Consider the following 27,223-nt stretch of genomic DNA (forward strand, 5'->3'; position numbering starts at 1 on the left):
CAGCTCCATCGCACCCCACCTGCGCAACGTCATCAATCTCTCCCTCGAGACCGAGACCTTCCCAGAGATCTGGAAACACGCCAAGATCAAAGCCCTACTCAAAAAACCTAGGGCATACCCAAAGACCTCAAGAACTTCCGGCCCATCTCTCTGCTCCCCTTTCCTGCCAGGGTCATCGAGAAAACCGTCAACAGACAGCTAACCCGATACCTCGAAGAAAACAGAATCCTGGACCCTTCCCAGTCAGGGTTCCGCAGCAAACACAGCACCAAGACTGCCCTCTTCACCGCCACCAACGACATCAGAACCCTGCTGGACAACAGCGAGACCGCAGCACTCATCCTCCTAGACCTCTCTGCCGCCTTCGACACTCTCTGCAACCGCACACTACGTGCACGCCTCCACGCCGCAGGGATCCGAGACAAGGCTCCGGATTGGACCACCTCCTTCCTCTCTGGCAGAACCCAGATCGTCTGCCTCCCCCCATTCCATTCCAAAGCCTCCGAGATCATCTGCGGCATACTCCAGGGATCCTCCCTCAGCCCGACGCTGTTCAACATTTATATGGCCTGCTCGCACATGTAGCCCGACAGCACGACCTCAACATAATCTCCTACGCTGACAACACTCAGCTGATCCTCTCCCTCACCAAGGACCCCATCACCGCCAAAGCCAACCTCCACGAAAGAATGAAGGCCGTTGCTGACTAGATGAAGACCAGCCGTCTGAAGCTGAACTCGGAAAAACGGAGGTCCTCATCCTCGGCTCCAACCCTTCAGCCTGGGACGACTCCTGGTGGCCGATGGCACTGGGGGCAGCCCCGACACCCATCGACCACGGACGCAACCTGGGAATCATCCTCGGCTCTCAATGACCAAGCAAGTGAACGCCGTCTCCTCCTCCTGCTGCAACACCCTCCGCATGCTCCGCAAGATCTACAGATGGATCCCGACAGATACAAGAAAGACAGTCACCCAGGCCCTCGTCAGCAGCAGACTCGACTACGGAAACGCCCTCAATGCGGGAGCCCCGACCAAGCTCATCAAACGACTACAATGCATCCAAAATGCCTCGGCATGACTAATCCGCAAAGTACCACGCCACGACCACATCACCCCCCACCTGAGAAACCTGCACTGGCTCCCTGTCAACAAGAGGATATCTTTCAAGCTCCTCACCCACGCACACAAGGCACTCCATAAGACCAGCCCAGCCTACCTCAACAGACAGCTCTCCTTCTATATCCCTAACCCTAACCACCAGCTATGCTCCGCCGACCTCTCACTCGCCACTGTCCCGCGCATCCGAAGCACAACCACTGGTGGGAGATCCTTCTCCCACCTCGCCGTCAAGACATGGAACACCCTCCCACTGAGCCTACAACAGAGCCAAGACCTTCTGACCTTCAGGAGGATACTCAAGACCTGGCTGTTCGATCAGTAGCGCCCCCCCCCCAGTGCCTTGAGACCCTTGTGGGTATGTAGTGCGCTTTACAAATGATTGATTGATTGATTGATTGCTTTACCAGGTCCATCAACATTCCCTGTACCGTTTTTCCTTTCCACTCCTTTGGACAGCAGCCCTCTTGCTTTCCTTCCATGCATAATCTCAAATGGCACCTTTCCTGTGACACAGTTGTGTGTGGTGCGATAAGCCCACACTAATGTCTCCACTGCCCTCTTCCACTAATGTCCCTGGCCCAGTGCCAGGTGTAGACCCTCCTTGAAGGCTCTGTTCCACCTTTCAAAAAGTCTAATGCTCTAAGGAAAATAGGCAGAAAACCTAATGTGATCAACCCCATACCTATTCAGAAAATCTTTCATCTCCTGTGAAACAAACTGCACACCATTGTCTGTCACCATCTGTTCTGGTACACCTTCCTTGTGCCATAATTCCTCCAAAAATTTGCAAATCCGGTGTTCACAGAAGGCAGAGTCGGTTAGATTAGTGCAGGCAGGTTCTCCGGGCTCTGGGAGTTGCTGGCTGCTGGACTTCCTGGGGTTCTCACTGTATGCAGGTTGTAGATGGGACAGTTCGGCCAAAGCAATTGGTGTCTTCTTCTCCCTGGGCCAGCACAGCACTTTGGTCCTTCTTCTTTCTTTTACGAATCTGAGGAGGCAAGGTTCAGGGTTGCCCCTAAATACAAAATGTAGGGGCATTTAAAGGGGTGTGCAGGTCGGGACCAATGGGTTCCTTTCTTGGGATGGGTACACCCCCCAAATATGCCACACTCCAGTGGGAGGGGGACATGAGCCTCTCCATAACTGGCTGGGTCTCTTCATCTTCACGATGGAGGGGACTGAGATGTGTGTTTTACCTCTTCTCTCCAACCTGAGGGGTGGGGTTGTCAAAGGTTGGCAATTCTTTCTTCCTATCTCAGTTTTCCTGATGATTCTCCTGCCCAATGTGTGGGGCAGAACCGGTAGGAGCCAGTTGGTGGGGACAGCAAAAGGCAGAGATAGCTTCCAAAGGCGGCAGGCCTTTGAAGCTTCCCCTTCGTGGACCCAGCCCATCCTGGGGGAGTAGGCATGACACATCTGCCCAGGATTGGCTATGTTTCTGGGCCCAGAGAGCGGAGGCTCTCTACCCATAGATCCAGAAACCAGTCTGGTGGTGGCAAATGGCGGGCAGCCATTCAGGAACCACACCAGGGTTGGTTGTTTCTCAGGGGGCATCTCTAAGATGCCCTCTGAGTGCCTTTTACATTAAATCCCACACAGGCATCAGTGTGGGTTTAATGTGCTTTCCAGTTTTAAAGTAAAGCCACTATGGAGCTGTTGAGTTCGTAATGACCAACTCCCAGACCATATACTCTTTATGGCTGTACTACACTTACAATGTCTAAGAAAGGACGTAGACACTGTAAGGGGTACAGGGCTCATGCAACTGTACGCTCACCTGAGGGCTAGTACACCCTGCTAGAGGGGTGGCTTACCCAAGTCTCAGGCAGTGGCCTGCATGCACCAAAACACGCAGCCTGCAATGGCTGTGTGTTGGTGTCAAGGTACAAGGCCTATAAGGGCTGTGGCCTCTAAGGGTGGCACAATAGGTGCCACAGCCCTTAGAGGCTTTCCCTGGTCATAATGCCCTTGGTACCCATAGTACTTTTTACAAGGGGCTTACCTGTGGCCAGATATGTGCCAATTGTAGTTACAAAGGTACTGTTTTGGGAAAGAACATAGCCACTGGTAACCGGATTGGCAGGGACACAGGGCACATCAAGTCTATTTGCATCAGATGTTAGGCTAAATGTGGGGGGCACTTTCCTACATATACTGATCTACTGTTAAAGCTACATGGACACAACAAGCTACAAGACGCCTTTTCCTGCAACTGTCAAGCTGACCGGTGGAAACTAGACCTGAACTAGACTATCCTGTTTGTCTCTACTTGCCACCCTGAGAGTACTTAAGAGCCTCCCCTGAAGTTCTGTATGGATTTAGATGTGTTCTCCTGTAGTGGATTGGGACTCAAAGTCAGAAGGTAACATTTTTGACCAGGACACACCTGGTTAATTTGTCTGACCAGTGCTCCATTTTGGTCAGCGTCAAACTGTACCTAGGTCCTGTACAATGACCATTGACTACCATTGGCACTTTGTGCTGCTTGGTACTATTTCAGCTTAAAATCTTCAAAAATAATATATATCCTGGTCCCTTTAATGGATTGTTGTCATTTTGTTAATTACATTATACACTTTTTTTCTAATTTGTTTTTGGATTTTTATTGTTTTGCATTTTGACCTTATTACTATTTTGGTGCTGCAGAAATACTTTACACATTGCCTCTAAATTAAGTCTGCCTGCTCTGTGCCAAAGCTATTAGGGGGTTGAGCTTGGTTTCATTTGGTAACTTTAACAACCCAATTTTTTACACGAGGGGTCTCTGGCCCATCTTCTATGGAGCCCTCCTGCCCAGGTCCCCACCATGTGCATTGACACTTAGAGCCTGATTCACAAAGGTAAACCTACACGTTTGTGTAAGTGTGCTACTTTTAGGTATGCACAAATTACATGTGGATTTGTATGATTCTGCACTCCTTTTCCGATTTTGGACTTTCCAGACACTGAGAACTCCACACATAACCATAGGGAGTGCAGAGTCTTAAAACTCAACACGTACGTTGTGAATTCCTAAAAGTGTAATTTTACCTTTATGACTCAGACCCATAGGGGCAGATTTACAAGCCCCTTGCGCCTCTTTTACCCCGCCGTTGCGTCACTTTTGTGATGCAGCAGTGGCGCAAAAGATGCGCCATGGTGCGGGGTATTTACAACGTGACGCATCTGGGAGATGCGTCACGTTGTATAGCCCTGCGCCATAAGGAGGCGTTCCGGTGCAGGGGGGGGCGTTCCTGCGCAGGAACGCCTCCTAAAAGTGGCTGAGTGAAATCTACAAGATTTCACTCAGTCACTTTTAGGTCAATGCTGCGTCAAAACCCTGCGCCTGCATGAAGCAGGCGTAAGGCTTGATGCAGCATTGGACAGATAGGGCACGCCCGAGCCTTGCTGGAGCTGCGTCGCTTGCGACGCAACTCCAGCAATGCGCCGCCTTTACGGCACAGGTGCGTCACGCATCTGTACCGTTTTTGCCCCATGGTGCGCTGCATTGTAAATGCGGCGCACCATGGGTGCCGGAGCTGCGGCGCACAATAACTGGCGCATCCCTGGGGATGCGCCAGTTATTGTAAATCTGCCCCATAATGTTTAGTCGTTCTGCAAGGAGCACACATGCAGATAGACGTGCAGCAGTTAGACACAGTCTCCACTCACAGCATAGCAATGCTTGAAGCCACAGAGAGAGAGCAGACAGACAATGCTGAGGCAGCATCACCTACTGACCAGCCACAGTATAACATTGATTGAGGATCTCAAGAAAGGACCTAGATATGCGTGCCGGTGACACTCAGGGCATTATTTAAATTTTGGGGACTGATAAGCTGTCAAAATATGAGAGATATCCAGTCAACTGTATTTATTACAGGTGCCATAGGCACTTGGAATAGAGCGGACGCGACATCTACCTCTGATGTGATAGAATATCCCATGTACCAAACTCTAAATAAGGTCCCTACTCACAGTATAGCATTGGCTACACCCTGAAGGGTTCAAAGTCACAGAGGTATAAAAAATATCACCAAGATTGGCTGGTCACAGTACGGTGCTGGTGACAGAGACTGAAGAAGCATTGACCCCTAATGGCCGGTCCTAAAATGTCACTGAGTGATGTTCTGCATGGTACAGAAAGACAAAGACTGGCTTACAACCTGAACAGAGCAGGCAGTAGGCAGACACAGGTGTAGTAGCGGTACTAAGTGGCCAATTAGAGAATCGCATTTCCAGTGCTCTTGTAGAGAGAAGGGAGACATTAAAGAAATAGTAACATCTCGTGGCCGATCACATTATGGCATTGGCTAAGGCATTACTGAAGGCAGTGCTTTAAATGGGCCGGTACTGCCCGGTATGGAGTACCGGCACCTTTTTATTTTGAGAGGGCGAGGGAGAGTACCGGCACTTCTCAAAAGAGACGTAGTACTTTTATTTGGAGAGTACCGGCACTTCTCAGAAACTAGCAGGTCTATTTTTCCATTTCAAGCACTGACTGAAAGCAAGCAGAGAAAACTTTGCGAGAGCAGTTGCACCGAGTGTTCAGTCACATTGTTGTTTTATTTCAAGCACTGGCGGAGCAGATTCCGGCGCAGCAGGGTGATTGAGCACCCAGTTGGAATATGCCATCGACTTCCAATTGTTTATATAACAGACATCGACTGGTGCAATGGGGCCATCAAGAGGCCTGTCAGAGTATTGCTTTTTCTACAGTCCCAAGTACCCATGGTAGAGGTGCTATCTTTCTGACTGTGACTTCTACTGGACAGGAGTGGAAAGGAGAGCAGAAAGTGGCTGCTGGAAAGTATGATGCTGTAACTCCTGTAGGTAGGGCATCTAAAGGTATTATCCAACGAAAAGAAATGGTCAATTGGTCATAAGCAGAGTTGTAGAACTCTTTGAAATTGATTTTAAGAAAGTCTAAAAATGCCCTCTTGTTGAGTCTACTTGGAGGCATGCACAGAATACACGAACTGCTCCTCCTTATCCTCGGACCTCGAATTAGTCCCATTCCTCTCTGATGTAATGGGATCTGGTGTACCGACTGCCCACACACGCACGATGTTTGATCTTTAAATGGACCAATCGGGCAGGTCCATCTGCTCACCTCCCTAAACAAGGGTCACCATGTACCCAATTGTGGGCGTTGCTAAGTGAGGGGTGGCTGGGGTGTACGCTATATAAGTGGAAGCTTGGCTCGGACTCCTGAGGCACAGACCGCAGGCTGCAAGCATCCTCCCCAGGGCTGCCACTCTGGGAAACACCCACCGCCCTCATCCTCCTTTGCAGCCTGCCTTTTGTCTTCCTCTTGAACCCCAGTGGTGCCCTCATATTTTATTGGGGGTGAACTTGCTTCAAAATGCCCAGGATTTTGACTGTTTTCAAGAGGGTGAAGTCCTTAAAAGATGGAATTGGGTTGGCTTCACCACGTCACTGGAACGTTTCAAGGACTGGCGTTAGGCTCTTGAGTGTCAAGGTAGGATGCCCTCAAAAACACCTTATTTGTACCCGTAGTTCTGATTTACTGTGACTGTCCTAAGCTCCCTCCTTTCATTCCACTGTGCACACTGAAATATCTGTATGCGTCGCTCCTCAGTATCCATCTGGGGTTTCTACTGGCAAGTTTGATTCTTTGTGACTGTCCCTAACCCCAGCCTCAAATCCCACTTGCATAACAGAAGCGCCTTTATGGATAGCTCCTGGCTGTAAGCAGGAGGTGTTTCCGTAACATTAGCTCTAATCTTTTTTTTCTGTCGAATATTTCTTCTTTACAAGTCCAGGGCGTCTAGTTGCTTTCAAAGCATCTTCTTTTCTTTGGACCATGATCTCCATTCTGCCACTAATTCAGAAAGGTCGACACATGGCCAGCCACTTCCAGCTCTGCCGCGCCACATAAAGAAGTGTTATCCTGGGTTGGCTGCTTCTTTTTCTGTCATTTTGGGCGGATTGATTGTATGTAAACAGTAGAGCTGGGGTGCAGTGCTTCGGCATCTTTGGCAACTGTAAAGGTTTATTTTGCACCTGGCTGTTATTGAATGGAAGGTGCTGCTCTTTGGTAGAAATGCAGCTCACGTTTTGGAGACTTTAAAAGAGGCAAAGCATGCTAACTTTTTTGTTTTAAGTGAATGCACTTTAATTGTCTTTACTTTTTCAAACGTGGATATGTGGCATGGAGTTCTGTGTACTTCACTCAGGGCCCCACCAGACTCCAGCATCCTACTCACTTCTAGAAACTGATCAGCGCCCCCGCATCAGTGGATCTTAGAACCAGCACAGGCACAACTTGATTCAAACTAATGAATACACGTATGCACCAGGAGGACCTAGAAAGCACTATTCTCAGCGCGCCTTACACGAGAACATATATGAATTCATCCAGATTTTGGCAATGTGAAGAAGTCCCGACTCCATCTGTTCACAAGGATGCCTGTCTCCATCTGTCCCTCGCAGTGACACTGAGAGCAGGGCCTCAACAGATGGAACGGCTGCTGCAACCTGCGCCTTTCAAGCGGTAAAACCCGCGGCCTTTGACAGCAGAATCACCTGAGTGATGACATTCACATCAGCACAGGGGCGTAGGGGACTCTGGTACCGGGATCGGGACGCGGATGTGGTTAATTGACCTGGAATTTCAAACTTCTCTCGGTGTGAGGGTCTGACTAGCACTTTAATGCTCCCTTTTAATGTGACTCAGGTCTCTGGGTGTGACTTTAATTAACCCTGTGGGCCAATGTACAGCAATGAACCGTTCAAAGAGGGGCAGTTCTTTACCGTCTGAGAAGGCGGCCTGCATTACTGTTTTGAAAAGTTGAGGCTGTGCAGCAGGCGGGGACCTGCGAGGATGAGTGTGCAGTGGGAGGGATGGCACTGCATTGTCACTAAGTTCCAGTAACGATTCTCACTGCTGTCTTGCATGTATGTGGAATACAGTACTATTGAAGTGCTTGGGGAAGCGCCTTGAAGTGCAGCGTGGCCTATGTGAGAAGCATTTTGTGTCATGTGCGGTTCACTGCAGCGGTGCACGCTTATGCGGACATAGGTCGCAGCGTCTAACTGTGCATTGCATGTGAAGCAAGTGAGGGACAGAACATATGCGCTTTACGTTTATTTGTAGCTGAGTCTAGGTAAAGGCTGTGAGTGTGGCCTGTGTCGGAAGTGTGCTGGTGTCATGTAAATTGAGGGGTGGGTGCACTCCTCGTGGAACCGCTCTTGTGTATGGGGTGGTCTGATGGACAGACATGAGACTTGTCTTGCCTACTGTCCTCGACAGATCGAAGGATGTGTTATTGGCTGGACTTGAGGTGCAGGGACACAGACCTGACAGCAGCAATGGGGTGACAATGACATGATAACTGTTCTTTTGAGTACACCAGGGAGTGGGATAAGCACAGCCTCCCAGTGTGCACTGGGTACAGGAAGTCATCACATGAGGTTAATGTAGTACACCTGGGTATGACAGGGAACTCAATCAGAGGCACGCACAAGAGGAACACAGAGCAAGAGAGAGAACACACAAACAGGAAGAAAGGAGGAGGAAGAGAGACGAACAGTGACAAAAGGAGAAAGCAGTGTTGAAAAAGAGCCTAAAAGAGAGAGCTAAGGGGCAGGGAGCGTCTGGTGGTCAATGAAAGAGGAATGAGGTGGAATCCAGATTATATTGACTGTCCCAGAATAACAGTAAACTATACATGTTAAATACCTTCTCGCTTTACCGATTTCACTTGTCTCAAAACCAAATCTTTCTAGAATGACATAAGTGAAGACGTTCTACCTTCGAAGACGCGCCCCCTCTGCTGGCCGCGCGCTGGTTCTGGGGGCGCTCCCAGAGTGCAGTGGCAGAAGTAACAGCACGCGGGGACCCTCACCAACCCCCCCCCCGCTAGGCTCGCGAGCTCGGTGAGGTCTAACAATCCTGTCACCCAAGCGCTGGAAGTGTGCAGCGGCGGGAAATACAGTGGACCCTTCGCTCCTGCAAACATGAACTTTGCCTGGTGATGGCACCGCCCGGCTCCACTGGGCCCTAAAGTTTGATCACCGGGCAGAGCATCGATGCTTCTGTTAGACGTGGGCGAGTCCGCAAATTAACGACGATGGCAGAGCAAGCCAGGGGTCTGTCCTGTCTCTCACAGCCCTAATACGAACCGAGCAAACAGCGTACTCAGCATGTAAATTATTCAACAAACCTCACGTTAGACTAAGACTCTTCACAATTTAAAAAAAGTCAAAGTCTTTAACATTTAGAGATGTTTCGATTTTTGAGCATTAGATTGTGTTACTGCAGTGGGTGGCGTGGCATTTAATAGAAGTGATGGTTTCCAAAAATGACATTAGAAACATTCGTGTTCCTCCCCCACCGTCCTATTCGGATGCCATCTGTGAACCAGGTAGCAACTCAGTTCTCACGTGTACCTTTTATGTGCATGGGTTGGTGTTATAGATGGACACCAACATTAAAGTCTATCAAAACAAGCTCCTCAATACCCTCGCGGTAATTAGCGCAATAGACAAATCAACATAACATCTACCTTTACGTTATGTTGACCTCAGCGCGTATACTGCACTGGAGTATGTTAAGGTGCTTTCAAATGTGATGATAAAGGGAAAGGAAGCGCAGTAAAATAAAGGAATTGCCAAAGGTCACATCATTTGATCAAACAGGGGAGATGGAATTGAGCCCAGGTTTCCTGCTTGCTCAGTTCACCCAAGAACTAGAAACATGGTGCTTGGAAACTAGCTGCACTGCATTTTGCATGTTTACTTTTTCGACGTTTACGGTCACGTAAAAGCCTACAGTTATTGTTTAAGATGTTAAAGAGATCCGTTATTTGCTTTATCTTATCCTGCTTCAAAGGAATTAAATATATTTTCTATGTTACCATTTTGGGAGACTATAAGTAAAAAAAAAACAATATTAAACACTTCTGGAAGGGTCTATTGCCCATTCTTGTAATGCGCACTCACAAAGCCATGTTATCTGCAAGTTATAGACCTGTCTGGATTTCTATTACTTAACCATATATTCAATCAACACAGTACTGGGAATCCAATCCATAGCAAATATTTCAACATTTTCTGTTTACAAGATATGGGGCCACAGGTACGACCGTCAGGTTTTGCGACTCTCAAATTGCAACTTTTAGCAACTTGTAATTTGTGAGTCGCAAAACCTGATGTACAACATCAGACACTGTTTGCGATTCACAAATGGGTCGCAAGAGACCTGCCTCATTAATATTTATGATGCAGGTCGCAATTTGCGACCCATTGGGAATGGCAGCACTCCCTGGAATGGTGGCCTTCTGGGGTCAGCAGATCACCATGTATGTGACTGTTTTTGAAATAAAGCAGTTTTAATAAAATAATGCAGCTGTGTTCCTTAAAAGAAAACAGTATGCATTTCAAAAAATAAAAATGAAAAGTTTTCTTTTAATTTTTTTACAGTAGGCAGTGGTCTGTGGGATAACTGCCTGCTCTGAAAAAATGTTAAAATGCGTCGTACATCGGGCCCTTTATGAGTGAATTGCATGTATTCAATTACCCATAACCGTGTGATCCAATTTAAGATGTGAAAGAAAGACAGAAGACAAACAAAGAAACCACACAGCCCACAGCTCTTTCTCTTTTATGTGGAGAAGATAAGTGAGTCCTTTGAGTACTCCCTTTACTGTGGTTCATTTATAGGCATCCTCCTATAGTGCATCTACATTGTTCACATTTCCAGCAGCGGCCGATGCAGGTATGTGCGGTGAGGCAGGGCGCTGCAGGGGGGATGTCGACAGATGACGAAGTAGGAGTTATTTATTTATTTTATTTGCCCTATTCTGTCATCTGTCGACATAACCCCTCGACCAGCCCCACATCGCTTACCTGCACTAGCTGCTGCTGCAAATATCATGACATGTTTCAGTGGTATTCTTTTTACAAAAATATTCTTCTTCACCACAAGCACCAATAATTTAAATGTATCATTCTTTGTCCTTGGATTTTTCTATTCAAATTTTCTTCACTTATTTTCGTCTTAGGATATTTCTTAATCTTGGCTCCTCAGCTGATTCATTTTGAGCTTTTGTCCAATTTTTCTATTTATTTTGTGCAATCCAAAAATTATTAAAAACATTCTCACATTGTGCATTATTCTTAGATATGAGTGGATGTGTCCACCCAGTCATCAACTTCTCATGGAATTCTAGAGAACATTTTTTGTCAAGTACTGTTAATAGATGGACCACTAGATCTCTGATCCACCAATTAAATGTGACCCTGGTCGTTTTCAACACCCATATTTCTCATTGCTGGAAAGTGGATTATTAGTAGGGGCAAATGTAAAGGTGCCACTGGCAATAAGGCCAATAACACAGTATAGGGCTCAGAATAGGTCTTAGAAAATTATTCCTATGCTCAACCAAGGAGTTGGTCTAATGGCTAGGGCGGTCGACATCGAATCTGGGGAACCGGTTTGAGTACCGGCAATGACGCTGAACAGCCGGTGATTCTGGGCAAATCACCTAATCTCCCCGTGCCTAACAAAAAAAACTAATGTGTCATGTAACGCAACTGGTGCTATGTAAAGCGCTCTGATACCCGATACCGGGTCAAGTTCGCACTATATAAAACTCCGTAAAATAAATAAAATAAAAATAAATAAAACCCTTGATAGCTTGGCTGCAAGCAGGCAGGCTTAACTTCAAAGACAGGTATGCAAAGCATTTAAAATCACAAATTCAGTAAATAATTAGGACACAATGCACAATAAAAATCCAACACCAATTTTTAAAAATAGGAAATATTTGTATTTTTAAAATGAAACCAACACCTCAAAACTCCAATGTAGGGAACCAGAGATATGAATTTTCAAAGATTTAGCAACCTATAGCGCCTTATCGGGACATCTGGTCGCGATAGACTGGATCAAAGTCAAAGTTTCAGGCCACCCATAATAGGTCTTGGTCACAGTTTTTACTTACAGACTTAGAAACTTTTTGGGAGCTTTTCTACCCGGGGTCCCTCAATGCTCTTCACCAGGCCAGATTCGGTGACGGTTTGCCGGCCTGGGATTTTGCATACTCCCTCAAACCTTGGAAGTCGGACCTACAGAGCTTTCAGTGGGACGAACCAGGATAGCTTTGCCGGCTCGCTGTTGAAGGTAGGCAGCTTGACTGGCCAGGTTTAGTCGGCCCCGTTATGGAGCTTTTTTCCAAAGTTGCTCCAAAGTTCTCCAAACTCCTGGAACTTCTTCCTGAAGTTCCCCAAAGGGTACCAAAGGGTCTCAACCTCACTACAAGGGCCTGGCATCTCCAAGATAGTCCTTGAAAGTTGAGGACTTCCATTCCCACAATCCACTTTGACAAAACTCTTACAAATCTACTGGTAGTTCTCCAGGTTGAGGATCCTTGGTGGTGATGTTCCAGGTGAGCTCTGTTAACCTGTACCTTGCAGGGAGTTCACTCTTTAGTCCTTTTACAGCAAGGTAATAGACAGGCTATAATATCAGATGGCACGGAAGGTGCAATCTTCAGAGTGCCGGCCTTAGGAAATGCACATCAAACCTCTCAGCATGGCCCGTCCTGCTTTCTTAGGTTTCAAGCATCAGATCTGAGAGGCTCTTCCCCTCTCAGATACTGTTTCCAAGTTCTTTGGGTCAAGCAGGAGGTCATGCCCATCTAATGGGGTGTAGGGTACCGCTGCAAGATCTGACAACTTCCTGCAGAGTGTGGAACTATTTTCTCCCAGAGTGGCCCAATTCTTCTCAATTTAGAATGGCTGATTTTCCAGCAGGGAGAGAAGAGATGGCTAAACACACTCCCAGGATAGTTAATCTCCATAGTTTCTCCCCCTTGCATCTGCTCATCCACTCCTTAATCCTAGCCTCTGGCTGGGTTCAAAAGCGTAGAGTTGTAAATGACACTGATGTCGTCCCCTTCCCTTGAAGTCCATTGTTTACGACTCCTCCCCCTGTTCTGGCATTCCTGTGTAACAGAACACTGCCCTCCCAGCAGAGCTGGTCAACCCCTGGGGCCCTTTATCACCTCTTCAAAGAAGACTGGCTAATCCACTTAACTTTGACCAATCAGGACAGACCACTCGAAGGCTGAACCTGGACTTACAAACAAGAAAGTCTTATACCTTCTTGTATGTACATTTTAGGAGAAATTCAACAATATCATATTGTTGAGTTTATTAGTACCATTCTTGTAAGTATTTGAACAGTACTTGTAGCCTTCTCCTATCAAGAGTTATTAGTTAATAACTTATTGCCATGTTAACCTATGTGGCAGGGGATTTGCAATGGGAAAAATGACTTGGGTCATTTTTCCAGCACCTGGGCTTATAAAAACATATTTTATAAGTACTCTGCCTATATCTATAGGACCCCCCATGTCTGGTATACCTACGAGAGACTTTAGGGGTTCTGGGAATTGCAGAAATATTGTAGATCCTTCCTCCACAGTGCTCCTAACACCAAAGTTGAGTTGAGCACCAAAGTTTAACACAATGTGGGGAGTGAAATGTGCAATTTCACTTAACCCAGGGCATGTAAAATTCATTTTATAAGGGTCCTCATTATAGATACATGACCCCCCACTTTTAAACTGACCTCAGGCTCAGCCGTGCACACATGCAAGTGCAGAAAGGGCTGCTGGCCTCTAAACTGCCATGCCCTATTATATACTAGGAACTGAGAGGTAGCTTCAATTCCCCTGCTCTATTATGTATTAGGGCCTTATAGGGTAGGTCATGACAATCACAGGGTACCCCAACCCATAGTGTACCCTAGTGTATGTAGGTGTTGTCACTGTAATCTAAGTGTTTTTCAGCATAGCACTGGCCTGGACCTGGTTAGGCAAAGCCCAGGGTCATTCAGAGTCAGTTACTACCAGTACCAGTCAGCAACAAGTTGGGGGTGCCCAGGGCACAGGATGACTTTGCAACACTCACCATTTCTGAGACAAAAAAGTAAGACAGGAAACAGACTACAATGCAAAATTCTTTCTCTCTACTTGTCTCTCACTTTCATTATACTGTGTTTACATTTCCCCCGCAAATGTGCAGTTTCATAAGACAAATCATTTTGATTGAGCAGAAGGAATACAAAACTCCTGAGCCATTAAAATTACTGTTGTGTTGCAGTCAGGCCTTGAAGTGGTGTGCACACATGCTACTACAGCTATACCTTTTCACAAAATACATTTTGTGAAGATAGGAATAATCTGTTAACAGCACCATTAATTAAAATAGTAGCTGCTGCATTAATAAACCATTTAGAATTTACATTCAAATTGAAAAGTCTGCATTTCAACATAGTGCACTAAACCCCCTTCTTCATACATCTTCAAAACTTATTATGAATGGCTGAAGTGGCTTCAACGATGGTCAGAACAAGGGTCAGATGTACTAGACATTTTAATCTTTGTGAACATTCTGATTTAGCAGTTGTGACCATTAAACTTGTTGTTCTTATTTACTGATCTCATTTTAGGAGTCAGAAAAGTTTTTTCATCTCCTAAAATGGGATTCCGAATTGATACTGTTTGGTATTTGGAAGGAGCGTGTTGTAGGCGTCTATTCCAAATTCTGATTCGGTATCTAATGAATCAATGTTTCGTGATTATTATCAGATTGCAAAACATTGATTTTTTTTACTAACACCTCTAAGGAGGTGGTAAGTTATTTGCAAAAGGGAAGGAGTCCCTTCTGAACCGCTTGCCCTTTGTGGATTTAAAAATGTTTAAGAGGAAGCAGTGGTCAGGGTCTTATTGTCTCATCTTAAGCAAACTTAAAAACAAAAAGGAAAAGTAACATTATTTTTCAAACACAATCCTGTTTCTTTTAAGCACATTAGGCTGCAGTTATGAAAAATAGTTTGCTTAGTTACCCCAGCACATTACCTTCCCTGCGATGGCCTTCTGGTACATTGCAACAAGTATTTTGTGACAAGCATATGGCCCCTAAGTCTCTTTATTTGTTCAGAGATAAGCAGCTTTGCTTCCTGCTGTCAATACATCTACTGTGAATTTTACTTCAGAGAAGTACAGAGAGCATACTGTAAGTCATACATGGTGTTGGATAGTGTGGTGTAGAATGCTGTGGTACTTCATATCATGTGGTATGGTGCTATATGGGTTACATTTTCTGGTTTAGTTTGATGGAGTGTGGGATGCGTAGAATGTTCTGTTGTGGTGTCATGATTCGTGGCTCTGGACCATTTGTTCCAATGTGGTGTAGTATAATAGGGAACAGTGGATATCGTTTTTGTGTCTGGTATTGTGTTCTTATGTGTGATCAGTAGGGTTTTGAGAGAAAGGAATGCATTAGTGATGTTTGGTGTGGTACTGAGGATATGGTGTGGTTGGAACAATGTGGTCTGTCCGAGCGAGGCAAGGAGTCATGTTTTACTGTGAAACATAGGGTGATGAGGTGTGATACACTAAGCTGAGGTGTAGCAGGGGTGCCTATCCTCACTTTTGCTACATATGCCGCTCATTTCAGCATAGCACTTGGGCAGGGTAAGCAAGGAAACCATGCTAATGAAATATACTGACATGATATCACTGTACGTTGAAGCTCAAATATAGCCTTATAACCCGTCAGAGTGGGCTATACCAGACAGTAAAAGCCCGCTCGGTGAGGGCCTTTAACAAGGAACTGGGCCATTAATGGACAGTATAGCCCAACTACGGTGGGCTATAAGGCTATTAGAACATTCTGCCACTAGAGGGAAGAATATAATAAAAAATAAAACAAAGGCCTTCATGAGCCCAAGGGGATTTAAATCTCCTTGGGCTCCACGAGGTCTTTGTTCACAGTAACAGCTGTGAACAACAAACATTGGAATGTTGGCGCTCTGGGCTTTTTCAAGCTATTAGAAGCCTGGAGCACTCAATTGTCTTCAACGGAGCCCCCAATGTTCTAATAAAGGTCAAGCTACCTTCAGTTTTAAGGTGTGAAGTGTTCCAGTACTCGCTTAGCAACTAACCACGGGGCATATCTTTCCACAGGCCAAGACTGCAAACTTGGTGCTAGAGGATGGGACCAAGATCAAGGGCTACTCCTTCGGGCACCCATCTTCCGTCGCTGGAGAAGTTATTTTCAACACTGGTCTGGGAGGGTGAGTGCTCACTTTCAAGTTGTCAGCAGGACACAGCACTTTCGGTATACTCACACATACTCTGTCTCGCATTCACTCAAAGTATATATATATCACACACACACCCACATATGTGCACACACTCATGCTCAAGTGGATCTATACATATAAGAGCACGCCTATATACACTCTTAAACACAATCACTCTGTTGTGCAGGCACACAGTTATATTCTCACACTGACTAGAGTACATACAGGTACAGGCACTCACAAATGTACACACACACACACACACACCTGACCCCTAATTCCAAGCACCAAGCCGCTACCTTCCTGAAGTGGCTGCAGCGCCCTCATGAACACACTTCAGCCTATTGTTGGCACAACAGGTTCCTTTCATGTGGTCATATATCATGCAAGGTACATCAAGCTTGTGCCTTGTTTGCTTTTTCGTAGCTAATGTGGGTCGTGTTCGCCTCTCAACTGCTTTGTCGGCCCAAACACAGTTTCAAACCCTGGTCCCTTGCTGGAACGTAGTGCTGCAAACTTTTGTGTCCATGTGATTCACCAGCTGCAATTGTGTGGAAATTCATATCTTGTGGCAGCTTTTCTGCTCCATTTCCTGCCTCAATTTGTGGTTAACAGTCTTTTTTGGAGGTTTCATAAATCTCAATCCAAATAACTGACTAACATATCCACCACTCAAACGACTTTCATTTTTCGTCATACTAATTCAACAGTATTCCTTCTAGGTTCCAGAGTAGCGTCCTCCTCGCCAATAAAGCACTTCAAAACCCCATTAAGGGGTAGCAAGTGCTATATAAATACAAACCTCTTTCCCTCTTCTATCCCGCAACCTATCCTTCTCTATCCAAATAACTGAATAACATATCCACCACTCAAATTACTTCATATTTCACTATACTAATTTTCAACACTAATTCTTTATGGGTTCCGGAGTAGCGTCCTACTCTCCATAAAAGTGCTTCAACACCAATCAGGGGTAACAGGTGCAACATGAATGCAAACCTTTCTTCCCTTTTATCCCTCCGCTATCCTTCTCACTCCAAATAACTGACTAATATCCAACACTCAATTTACTTTCATATTTCACCATACTAATTCAGCACTAATCCTTTATGGGTTTCTGGAGTAGCGTACTTCAACACCCCATCAGGGGTAACAAGCGCTATATAGATACAAACCTTTTTTCCTCTTCTATCCTTCTGCTATCCTTTTGAATCCAAATAACTGACTAACCTATCCACCACTTAAAATATACCTGCATGTTTCACTATACTAATTCAGCACTAATCCTCTATGGGTCCCGGAGTAGCGTGCTACTCACCGAAAAAAGCATTTCGACGCCTCGTCAGGGGTAGTAAGCACTATATAAATGCAATTACAATACAATACAATACATATATCCATATATATATATATATTTAAATGTATATACATATATATATATTGCTACGTTTCTTCTCACCCCATGTACATCGGCTGAAGTCACGGCACAGCAACAGGTAAGTTGTAAAGGTGTTTACTTTATTCACACACCATGTGCAAAGTTCTAGCTTGCATCAAAAAAATATATATACACACACACACACATTTATGCTCTCACTGAAAAACTCTTGCGCACACACACACACACACACACGCACATACACACACACACTCAAATGTTCAGCCTTACAAACACACACATTCTATCATAATCGGGAGTGAACCCTCAAAGTTATTCTTATTACTGCCCACTCCTCCTGTCTATCTCACAATGCGTGTTGTTTTTGCTTTCAGGTACACCGAGGCCATTACTGACCCCAGCTACCGGGGACAGATCCTTACACTGACAAACCCCATCATCGGTAATGGAGGTGCACCGGACACCAATGCTGTTGATGCCATCGGGCTAAGGAAGTTCATAGAATCCGAACGAATCCAGGTACTGTTACCATGGTGACCAGATATAAGAGCTGCCAGACCTATCTAGACAGACCATTTCCCTGTCTCATTTAACCTTGTCATCTTTTCTCACTGTTTTCGAACTAGCTTCAGGCCTCATTTAGAATTTGGATAATAAACGATACCACTGACCCCCCCCCCCCCATCCTCCCTCCCCCAACAAGCGACGAATATCCCGTGCCCTATTTAGAGCACGAAGACGTCTAGGTACTCAAATCAGTGCAGGCACCACATCTGCCCATTGTGGAAGGGTGTCCCACATCAGCCACACTCTAAATCAAGCCGCTTGTTTTGAAAATGCATTTTACTGTCCTGTGTCTGCTCTGTTTTTTATTTTATTTTGTGACTGGCTCACTCACCACCACAGGGGCTGGAAGGTCTTTCCATGTATTAACTACTTTACTTCACTGAACTTACTGCTAATGCTGCCATCAAATATTCATGTCTTCTAGCATACACTCACCTTCTTCTTTACTGTGTAAACGCTCTCCTCTTTTCTTTCTCAACCCTGTCACTTACTTCTTCTTTGTATAGAGCCGGGACACCTCCTCTGGTACGCTTAAATGCACTTTAACGAAAAGTGTTTTAGGGCTCACCCGTTGCAACCGTGTGTCTCACAATATCGACTCTCTCACACAGTAACCTGGTGAAGAGCCAATATCAAACGGTGCAACACCAAGGTGAGCTGAAACCTCTGAAAACAGCGGGTCTGCAGCGTGTGTGGTGGTGCAGTGCCGCTGATGTCCGCAGGGAGGACATCCGCGGCAGGCTCGGGTTTGCTTATTGTTTTGAGGTGGGTAGAAGTGAGTTTAAGTCAGAGCTCCGCAGGCCCAGGCCCCATCATAGTGGCCCCGCCGCCTCGCCACGTTCCTGCCCACATGGAGAATTTTTGGGGGAAGTTGGCTGGGAAGTTCCAGACAGAGGGTGGGTGGATAAACAGCTGAGGCTCGGTTAAAGCTGCGTAAACAGGACACAGTCCGAGTTGGGCATGCCTGAATCCTGCTGGAAGGCGAGCCTTGAGAGATGTCCTGAACGTGGACACTGTCTTCCGAGCAGACATGGTCCGAAGGGAAGTCAGTCTCTTGCGGATGAAATTCCCTACCTGCGTGAACGAGGAGAGAGTGGGTGACCGACCGTAGGCATCCGACCGGGATGTGAGGCAGAAGCAGTGATAGGGTGGGATGAAAAGGTTTGCGCCACAGTATTTTAGTGATGGTTTGGTGCAGTGAGGCCTGCAAACCTTCTGTTGAATTCCAGAACAAGGGCAAATATTTGATGAAAGAGTGGGGAAGTGGATGGAAAATCTTTTTTATGAATAAGAGTTAATTGACTTTCAGTTCTCTGCAGGTGGCTGCCCACTACACAGAAACATATAAAGCGCGATGTGATCATGTGGAATTGGTTTTTTTTTGTAATCGCATGGTATGGCAGGTTGCCTTTCTGCATCAGTACCTCCTTTCTATTTATTTATGTTTTCACGACAGTGCCTGACGCAGATTTTTACCACTGCAGGTTTCAGGACTCCTGGTCCTGGACTACAGCAACGAGTACAACCACTGGAGGGCAGTCAAGTCTCTGGCGGAGTGGCTGCACGAAGAGAAGGTGAGACGTGGGAGTGATGTGTGACTCCTTGTACCTGCGCGCAGTGAGCTTGTGTGGCTGATCAAGTGCATTCTTTAATTCCTGATACGACACTGCCCCTCAATGGACAATGCCGGGAACTGTAGCGATAGAGAGACCAACTCGAAGTTGTCGAATACCAACACCAAGGCTGCCTATTGATTTCACCTCGTGCTTATTTCTGTTACCACACCGATTTTTCTGCCGCTTTATCTCACCCCTGCATGTTCTTTTTCATCTCTACGTTCTCCCTTTGTCGCTGCTTTCCTATGGTTCTCTTCCTTTCTTCTTTGTTTGCCCTTCTCTTAACCTGGGCCAGATGAAAAAGACGTATAAAATTCGAGTTTGGTTATAATCTAAGAAAGGAAAGTCCTGCGTAATGGTGAGCATTTATTCGTTTTCCATCCTAGCCGGTGCGGTGACAGTTGATGTTATCTATATTCATCTGGAACGACTATTTATTATTTGAGAAATTAATAAACAGGTGAAGTACTCAGTTGAATCCAAAGTTGGAGCCAAACACGTCTTTTTTTAACAAATAAAGTTCAAAAGTAGATAAACTGAAATTCTAAAAAAGAAATGAAAACATAATTTTATACATCCTCATCTGACTTTCATTTCTCTTATTCAAATGCAGATGAATGCGAGAACACAATATCAGAACCAATTGCCATTTTCTTAAGTCGCAACGCACGGGATAATTAGGAAGTGTCTCCTTCAGGTGCATATGCAAAGGTTTGCCTTCCCTCTCCTGGCCACAAAATCACCCCCCTTCCTCTGCCTCCTTGTCCTCGCCTAAAATATTCAATGGGTGGCTCCTACTGCCAATCACCGACACCTCTTTCTAATAGCAAACTACTAGAGAGTCAGATACCGCACTAGCTTCATGCCTCATTTAGTTTAATTCGTATAATAAAACGAATTTAGTTGTGTGCACTGCATCACCAAATGCGATGCAGTGCGCTCAACGAAATTCGTTTTATTTATTTATATGTTTACTTACCTGTTAACCCTTTCTATGCTGATGCCGGAACCGCTCCGTCATCAGCTGCGGTGGCGCTGTGCTGATGACGGAGCGGTTCCGTCATGGCCCGGCCGCCGCGCCTGCGCGGCGTGGATTCCACGCCTGCGCTGGGTGTTCTATTGAGTGGGCGGGGCCATGACGGAACCGCTCCGTCATGAGCACAGCCCGACCGCGGCTGATGACGGAGCGGTTCCGTCACCAGCATGCGGCCGCCGCGCGGCCACCCTGCCCCCTTAGCGCTGCGGCGGAATAGCCACCGCAGCGATGCGGTTAAAGTCCGTAATCCATACATTACAACCCCCCACCCTGCCCCTCCCCCTCCCTACGTCATCGCCCTGCAGTTACACCTACCACCGGCCGTGGCTGGCAAAACAGCACAAAATCTTTTTTTCCTAATTAACTTTCCAGTGCTAAACTTGTTTAGCACTGGAAGTAACGTAAAAGTAATGTGAAGCAGCGCATTGTGCTTCTTCACCTTACTTTGCACCGTGGGGGCGTACCATGGGTGGAGAATTGATGTTCCCATGCACCACCCAAGCTTTCTCACGCTAAACTCAAGTTACTAAATACAGTAGATTGGGTTTAGCGTGAGAAAACTGCACCCTTTTTAACTAGGCACAAGGAAGCAGAAATGCTTTCATTTCTCCTTCCTTTTCAGACTTTGCATGCGCAGCCCACATACAAAGTGGGAAAAGCTTTCCCTGGTGTCTAGCATAGTATTTTCTACAGGATGGGTACCCTTCCTGTACAAAACCTATGCTACACTCATGCTACAGCGCTAAGGTGTGTGCGTGGTGCACGGCTGCTGAAATCAGCGCCGGTGCCAGGGAAAGGGGAGGAGAGAGGCATATCTTTAAAATATGGCGCTCTCCTGCTCCCTCCCTGTCACGCAACGCAGCCCAGCCTTGGGGGGGGCTGCATTGCACAACTTAGTAAATCTCCCCCCTAGAGTATTACACACACATGCCATGAGAACTGGGTATAGAACTCACACACTCTTTTCCCTAGCAAACCGGATGATAAGATTCAGCATATGTGACAGGCAGTTGTAATGCTCTCATTACTTAGTTTATTTTTAGATTAACTTTGCTTTTGATAAGCACAGCTTGCCACAAGGGCTAAGAAATGAGTGCTTAATTTGTAAAACATGAAGTGCCAGGGCTATTGTCAGGAGGCCACTGCATCTTACACCACCAATTGTCCCTGCCAACACCAGTAATACCAGAAGTAACCCAACTACTAACCATCACACCCTATGAATGTGACAATTCAGACTATTTCATGTCCCCAAAACTATGAGAATGGCTTGGGCAGGAGGTATTAGTCATTTGAATGTGCATTGAATTAATAAACAACTGTTGATGTGTTCCTAATTCAGACAAATCACAGCACAATGTGTTCGATTGTCATAAGTGCCGGTGTTGACGATTAAGTGCCGGTGCCCAGAAACGGAAACCATGAGCTCTAATGAAAGCACTGTAGGAAATTAAACGAAAACCTCCATTAGGGTAAAGATTTTTGCTGGTTCCTTGTTTTTCTGTCTTAGCTCTTTACCCGTCTCCTAAATCTATCTTAGTGGGAGATGTAAGCCCTCCTCATGCTCTTTTAAAACACTCAGATGTGCATTAGTCTTCCATTGATTGCATCATGAAGACACCTCCCAGAGGACGTTTGCTTGCCTTTTGCATCCTGTCAGTGAAAGAGGATATGGCCCTCTGGCACTTGCTGGGTCAGCAAAATATTCAGCCTTGGGTACATTAATCCGAAACTATTTGGCTGGGTCAAATATGTCATTTGTGTGTGATTATCAGCTTCAGCCAGATCAGAAGCTGAAGTTTGGTACAAAACGTGTGTCCAACACTTAGCAGAAGTTCTCATCTGTACTAAGGTACATTTGGTATCTGGTGTCTGCGACCCATCACACTCAAAGCCACACAAGAGCTTAGTTGGACTCCAGCTAATGCAGGAATGGTACCATTGGGTGAGTGCAGAGTTAGTGGAATAAGAGGCATAAAAGGAGAGTTTGGGGTCCTGCACTCATGTGATCATCATTAATGAGTTATTATTTGGAGCATCTTTAACAGCTTTGCTGCCCCTTCTGGACTATTGCAGTTATGTTATGTAGGCCATATCTTAAGTAGTTTTACCCTAACTCTGGGAACTTCTTTCTGATTTTTTAATCCAATTCTGTTAGCCTGATTCATAGAATTGTATCCTGTGTTCGAGACACCATCTGTGGGTTGTGTCCTGATGATGAGGTATCACCTGGACTATTGTGTGGAGTTCTGGAGGCCTCACCTGTTCTCTTCATTTCCAGAGATCATATCTGGAGTATTCTGTCCAGTTCACTTAGCCTCATCTATAGTATTGTGTCATGTTTTGGAGACACATTCTAGGGGTTGTGTACTGATGACGAGGTATCACCTGGACTTTGTTGTGGAGTTCTGGAGGCCTTATCTAATCTCTTCAGTTCCAGAGACCATATCTGGAGTATTTGTCCATTTCTGGAGGTCACAATTAAATCATTTTGCCTGTAACATTACGATATACATACTGACAGCAAAAGCAGTGAATGACTGACTGGAACAGTTTGCAGATAATTAGCAAACAAACAACAGAGTCAAAGCAGCCTGCCATGGATTACTTTCATCTGCGAAATGTTTGCGTCATTTCAGATCAGGCACAAGGCATCCAATGCTCGGCGGCCAGTGCTTGTACTTCCCAAGTACAGCATTATCACTCTCATGCACAATCTAGTTGCTCCAGGAAGCAACAGGTGGTCCTAGTGGGATTTCCGATGCACACTGTGTAGTTCTGGAACTCTTTGCAGCATCACAGAATGTGCCTTTACACAGTGCTGTAAATGGGAAAAATAAGTGCAGGTACTCAAAAAAATAGAGGTGTGGCAAGTGGGAGGGGCAAGGGGCGGGGCTAAGGGCAATACATGATCATACATAATGACTTTTGTACTTGTTGCAGCACATATTAAAGCACAGGAGAAATGTGTTTATGCCAATAAAACAGATTAACTCATAACACCTAATAAAAGCCATGATGGCACTTTCACCGGAATGGTCGCTGTGAACCTGATTTGACAGTGCAGGGTCTTTCTAGAGCTCCTGTCCTGTTAATCACAGCGTGACACAAGCCCTCTCAACCCCCTGCAGTTTGGGGACATTCAAATAGGGGCTGCCAAAAGCCTCAGTTCATTACAAGCTCCTCGGAAGCAGAGCAGCATCTGCTTTGCACTGGAGGAAAAACCTAACCTGCACCTGCCGTGCCTTGGATCAGGGTACCCGTACTCTCCCTGGCTACAGAGAAGTGCTGGTACTGACGGCAACAAAAATCGGAAGTGCCAGTACTCAGTACCGGTGAATAGCAGCCCATTCCAAGCACTGCCTTTACACCAGTATTGCATAGCTGCAACCGGTTTGTTACACGGTGTCAGGTATGATCAGGGCTGGCGATAGTCCATGTATAGTGTTCATTACAAACGACAATGTAACACCTCACCTCAGCAGGACAGTGACCTGCATGGCCCATTTAACATCTCCAGGCAGTTTTCATTTGCAAACAGAATTTAGGGTGGGTAGGAGCCCTTCATCCCTTGTAAACAGAAGACATGTTTAACTCAATGTGCTTTTATGGCTTTTTATTTAAATGTTCTGATCACCTTTGTCCACTTAGCTGGGACGTTTTCTGCTCACAGCTTTGATATGTCCCTCTCTTGTGTGCTTTCCACAGGTCCCTGCCCTCTACGGAATCGATACCCGGATGTTGGCCAAAACCATCAGAGATAAGGTCAGTCTCCCTTGCTCCCCCTCCTGCAGCAGTTGCATCATTTGTCTCACAGCTGAACAATCCAAGCAGCCTGCGGGGTTGATTCTGAGCAGCGGCCCAGGGCTGTCTTTCTGAAACATGCACCACCCTTATGAAGAATCCGACGGAATTAACAAACTATGCATATTCCACGATATACCATCACACTTTTGCAGAGAGTGGTTGAAATATATTGTTTACACAAAAAGGACAGCCTTTCAGCAGGCTGCGGCATTGTTTCCTCAATGCTCCAAAAGAAAATTCAGTGCAGTTTATTTTGGATGGTGTTCCACGGCTGACCCTGTCTAAAAGTGATGTTTCCTAAAGTTATCAGGACACAAGGCAAGGCTTGCTATTCATGAGAGAGAAGAAGGCATTATTTCTTAGTCCCTCAACTTCCGTGTTTTGTTGTGACCCAGAAATGGGCATCTAGACTTTTGTAACCCATTGACAGATACACGACTTTTGTCCCCACAGGGCACTGTCCTGGGAAAGATTGAGTTTGAAGGTGAGCCGGTGGAATTTGTGGACCCCAACAAGAGAAACTTGATTGCCGAAGTGTCGACCAAGGTAAGAGCATGTCTTAAGTGGGTGCAGCAAAAGTTAGGTTTGGAATGTGTCCCTTATTTCTGCGGTCTTCCCTCAACCCATTTCAACTAGATCTTGGGAGAGGGTTTTATTTTTTCAACACGTCAGAGTCAAATTGGCCATGCTGCTTTTGAGCAATTGAGAAGCCAGCACCAGAGCGGACTTGTCTAACGCTTTCCCTTTGCAACCCATTCCTAAAGCTTAGCCTTCACCTTCGGTAGAGAGCCTGTAGTTAGTCTGCCTGGTGCAGTTTCCTTCCTGTTTGTGCTAAAGAAAAAGAGGTACTCGTTTTTGAGAAACATATTTCACAATCCTCCTGTGAATACGGACCCCAGGATTCTCTCCAGAGCTCGCTCCACAATATAGAAGTCCCTCTCGTGTTCCCCCTTCTACCCTGTCACCCCTTGCTTCTACTCGCTGCTCTAGTCTGCAACCAGCAAATACGTCGATTGGCTGAGCAAGCTGCCTGGTGACGTGTGCTTGAACTCAGACTTCCAGGTTGTATCAGTGGTGGTGCGCACTTGATCATCACCACAGAAATGGTGGTTTCTGCAGCCCGTAGGCCCGCGCGCTGCACGGTGCAGCACGGAATCACCGAGCAGTGCTTCACCTTCCTCTCTGGACTCTACGCAATCACGGACTAGACTGCGGTAAAGAACCACATCCACCCTCCTGGGGTCACCCAGGAACCCTCATGGGCCAGGATGCTACAGAGAACAACTCTAGTGACAATCACCGTGCAGTTCCTGCTGCCCGGTCAATGCCTCCGCAGTGGCATCACCAAGAGCAGCGTCTGTGTCGGCCATATTTCTCCTGGTATAATACTCCTCGTGGGTATTAGTTCTCGTGGCACCACAGATTTAATAATGGTACTTTTGTTTCCATTTAAATGTATATTTAGCAAGACCTCTGACCTCCTGATCAGAATACTGCTCCCCCTTGCGCATCGCCACCAAAGAGTGTCTGCCCCTAGCGCAGCTCAGGTTAGTGTCCGAGGCTCGCCTGCCTACTGCTCAGGCCCTGCGCTTCCCCCTGCATCCTTCACTGTGCCTTTCATCTGCTCTGTCTCTGCTTCTGTGCTCTGCTTCTGTGCCTTATTCCTTTTTTCTCTATTTCTTTTCCTTTTTCTCCCTTTTTCCTTTTCTGTTATTCTCCCCATCCTGCTTTTCTCTTGTTCCGCCGTTGCTGCCCTGAGGCCCCTCCTGCGTGTTCTCGCTCCCGCCTCCCAGCTGTTCCGCCCTCCCCCGACACCTACTTAATGGCGGCGTGTGCAGTGGGCACGCCCCTGGTGCGCCAAAGGAGCAACAGAGGCAAGCCCATCTGCGTCCGTCCCCGACCATGACCAGCGTCAGGAAACCTGAACCTCGGACCCGCCTGCACTACAGGTCCTCGGCCCTCCACGCACTCAACTCAGGCCAGGATAACAACTACAAGCGATCTTCACCAATCTACACCCACGGACCCTTCACCTGCCGCCACTGCAACCACTCCTTTGCATTCACCGAGACCCAAGATCCACCACAACCCTCCCACCACAACACTGCGGAACACCAAAGCCTGAAATGCATCCTCCTCAACGTCTGCTCCCTTCACAGATATGCTGCAGAAATCTGGGACCTCATCGACAGCACTACCCCGACGTCGCCTTCTTCACGGAAACCTGGACGAACGCCGCCTCAGGGCCAGACATCACGATTGCCATCCCAGAAGGATACAAGATCACCCAGAAGGAGAGCGCCAACTTCCATGGAGAAGGCATCACCATTGCCCCAAATCCAACCTCCAACTGAGCACCCACACTGACAGGCCCACTGACCTGATAGAACACCTTCACTTCAAGATACAGACCAACCTGACCACCACCCTACAGGGCACCCTCATCTACAGACCCCCCCAGACCACGCACACCCTTCACCGACACCATCACCGTGTCATCACCCAGCAAACTATCACCTCCCCCGACTACACCTTGCTGGAAAACCTCAACTTCCACCTCGACAACATCCAAGACCC

General features: G+C 46.5%; 1 protein-coding gene across 1 annotated transcript in view; it reads left to right on the forward strand.

The window, feature by feature from the left end:
- The first annotated feature begins 6,308 nt into the window (after positions 1-6,308).
- Positions 6,309-27,223, forward strand: part of CPS1 (carbamoyl-phosphate synthase 1) — a 161,772-nt gene continuing 140,857 nt past the window's right edge. The window contains exons 1-6 of the mRNA XM_078680583.1: positions 6,309-6,582; positions 16,103-16,212; positions 17,995-18,139; positions 19,672-19,761; positions 24,548-24,604; positions 25,100-25,192. Coding sequence (XP_078536709.1) covers positions 6,466-6,582; positions 16,103-16,212; positions 17,995-18,139; positions 19,672-19,761; positions 24,548-24,604; positions 25,100-25,192 — 612 coding nt within the window. The 5' untranslated portion in view covers positions 6,309-6,465. The remainder of the gene's footprint in view (positions 6,583-16,102; positions 16,213-17,994; positions 18,140-19,671; positions 19,762-24,547; positions 24,605-25,099; positions 25,193-27,223) is intronic.

This window comes from Lissotriton helveticus, chromosome 3_1 (assembly GCF_964261635.1).
Source record: "Lissotriton helveticus chromosome 3_1, aLisHel1.1, whole genome shotgun sequence".
NCBI classification, from domain to species: domain Eukaryota; kingdom Metazoa; phylum Chordata; class Amphibia; order Caudata; family Salamandridae; genus Lissotriton; species Lissotriton helveticus.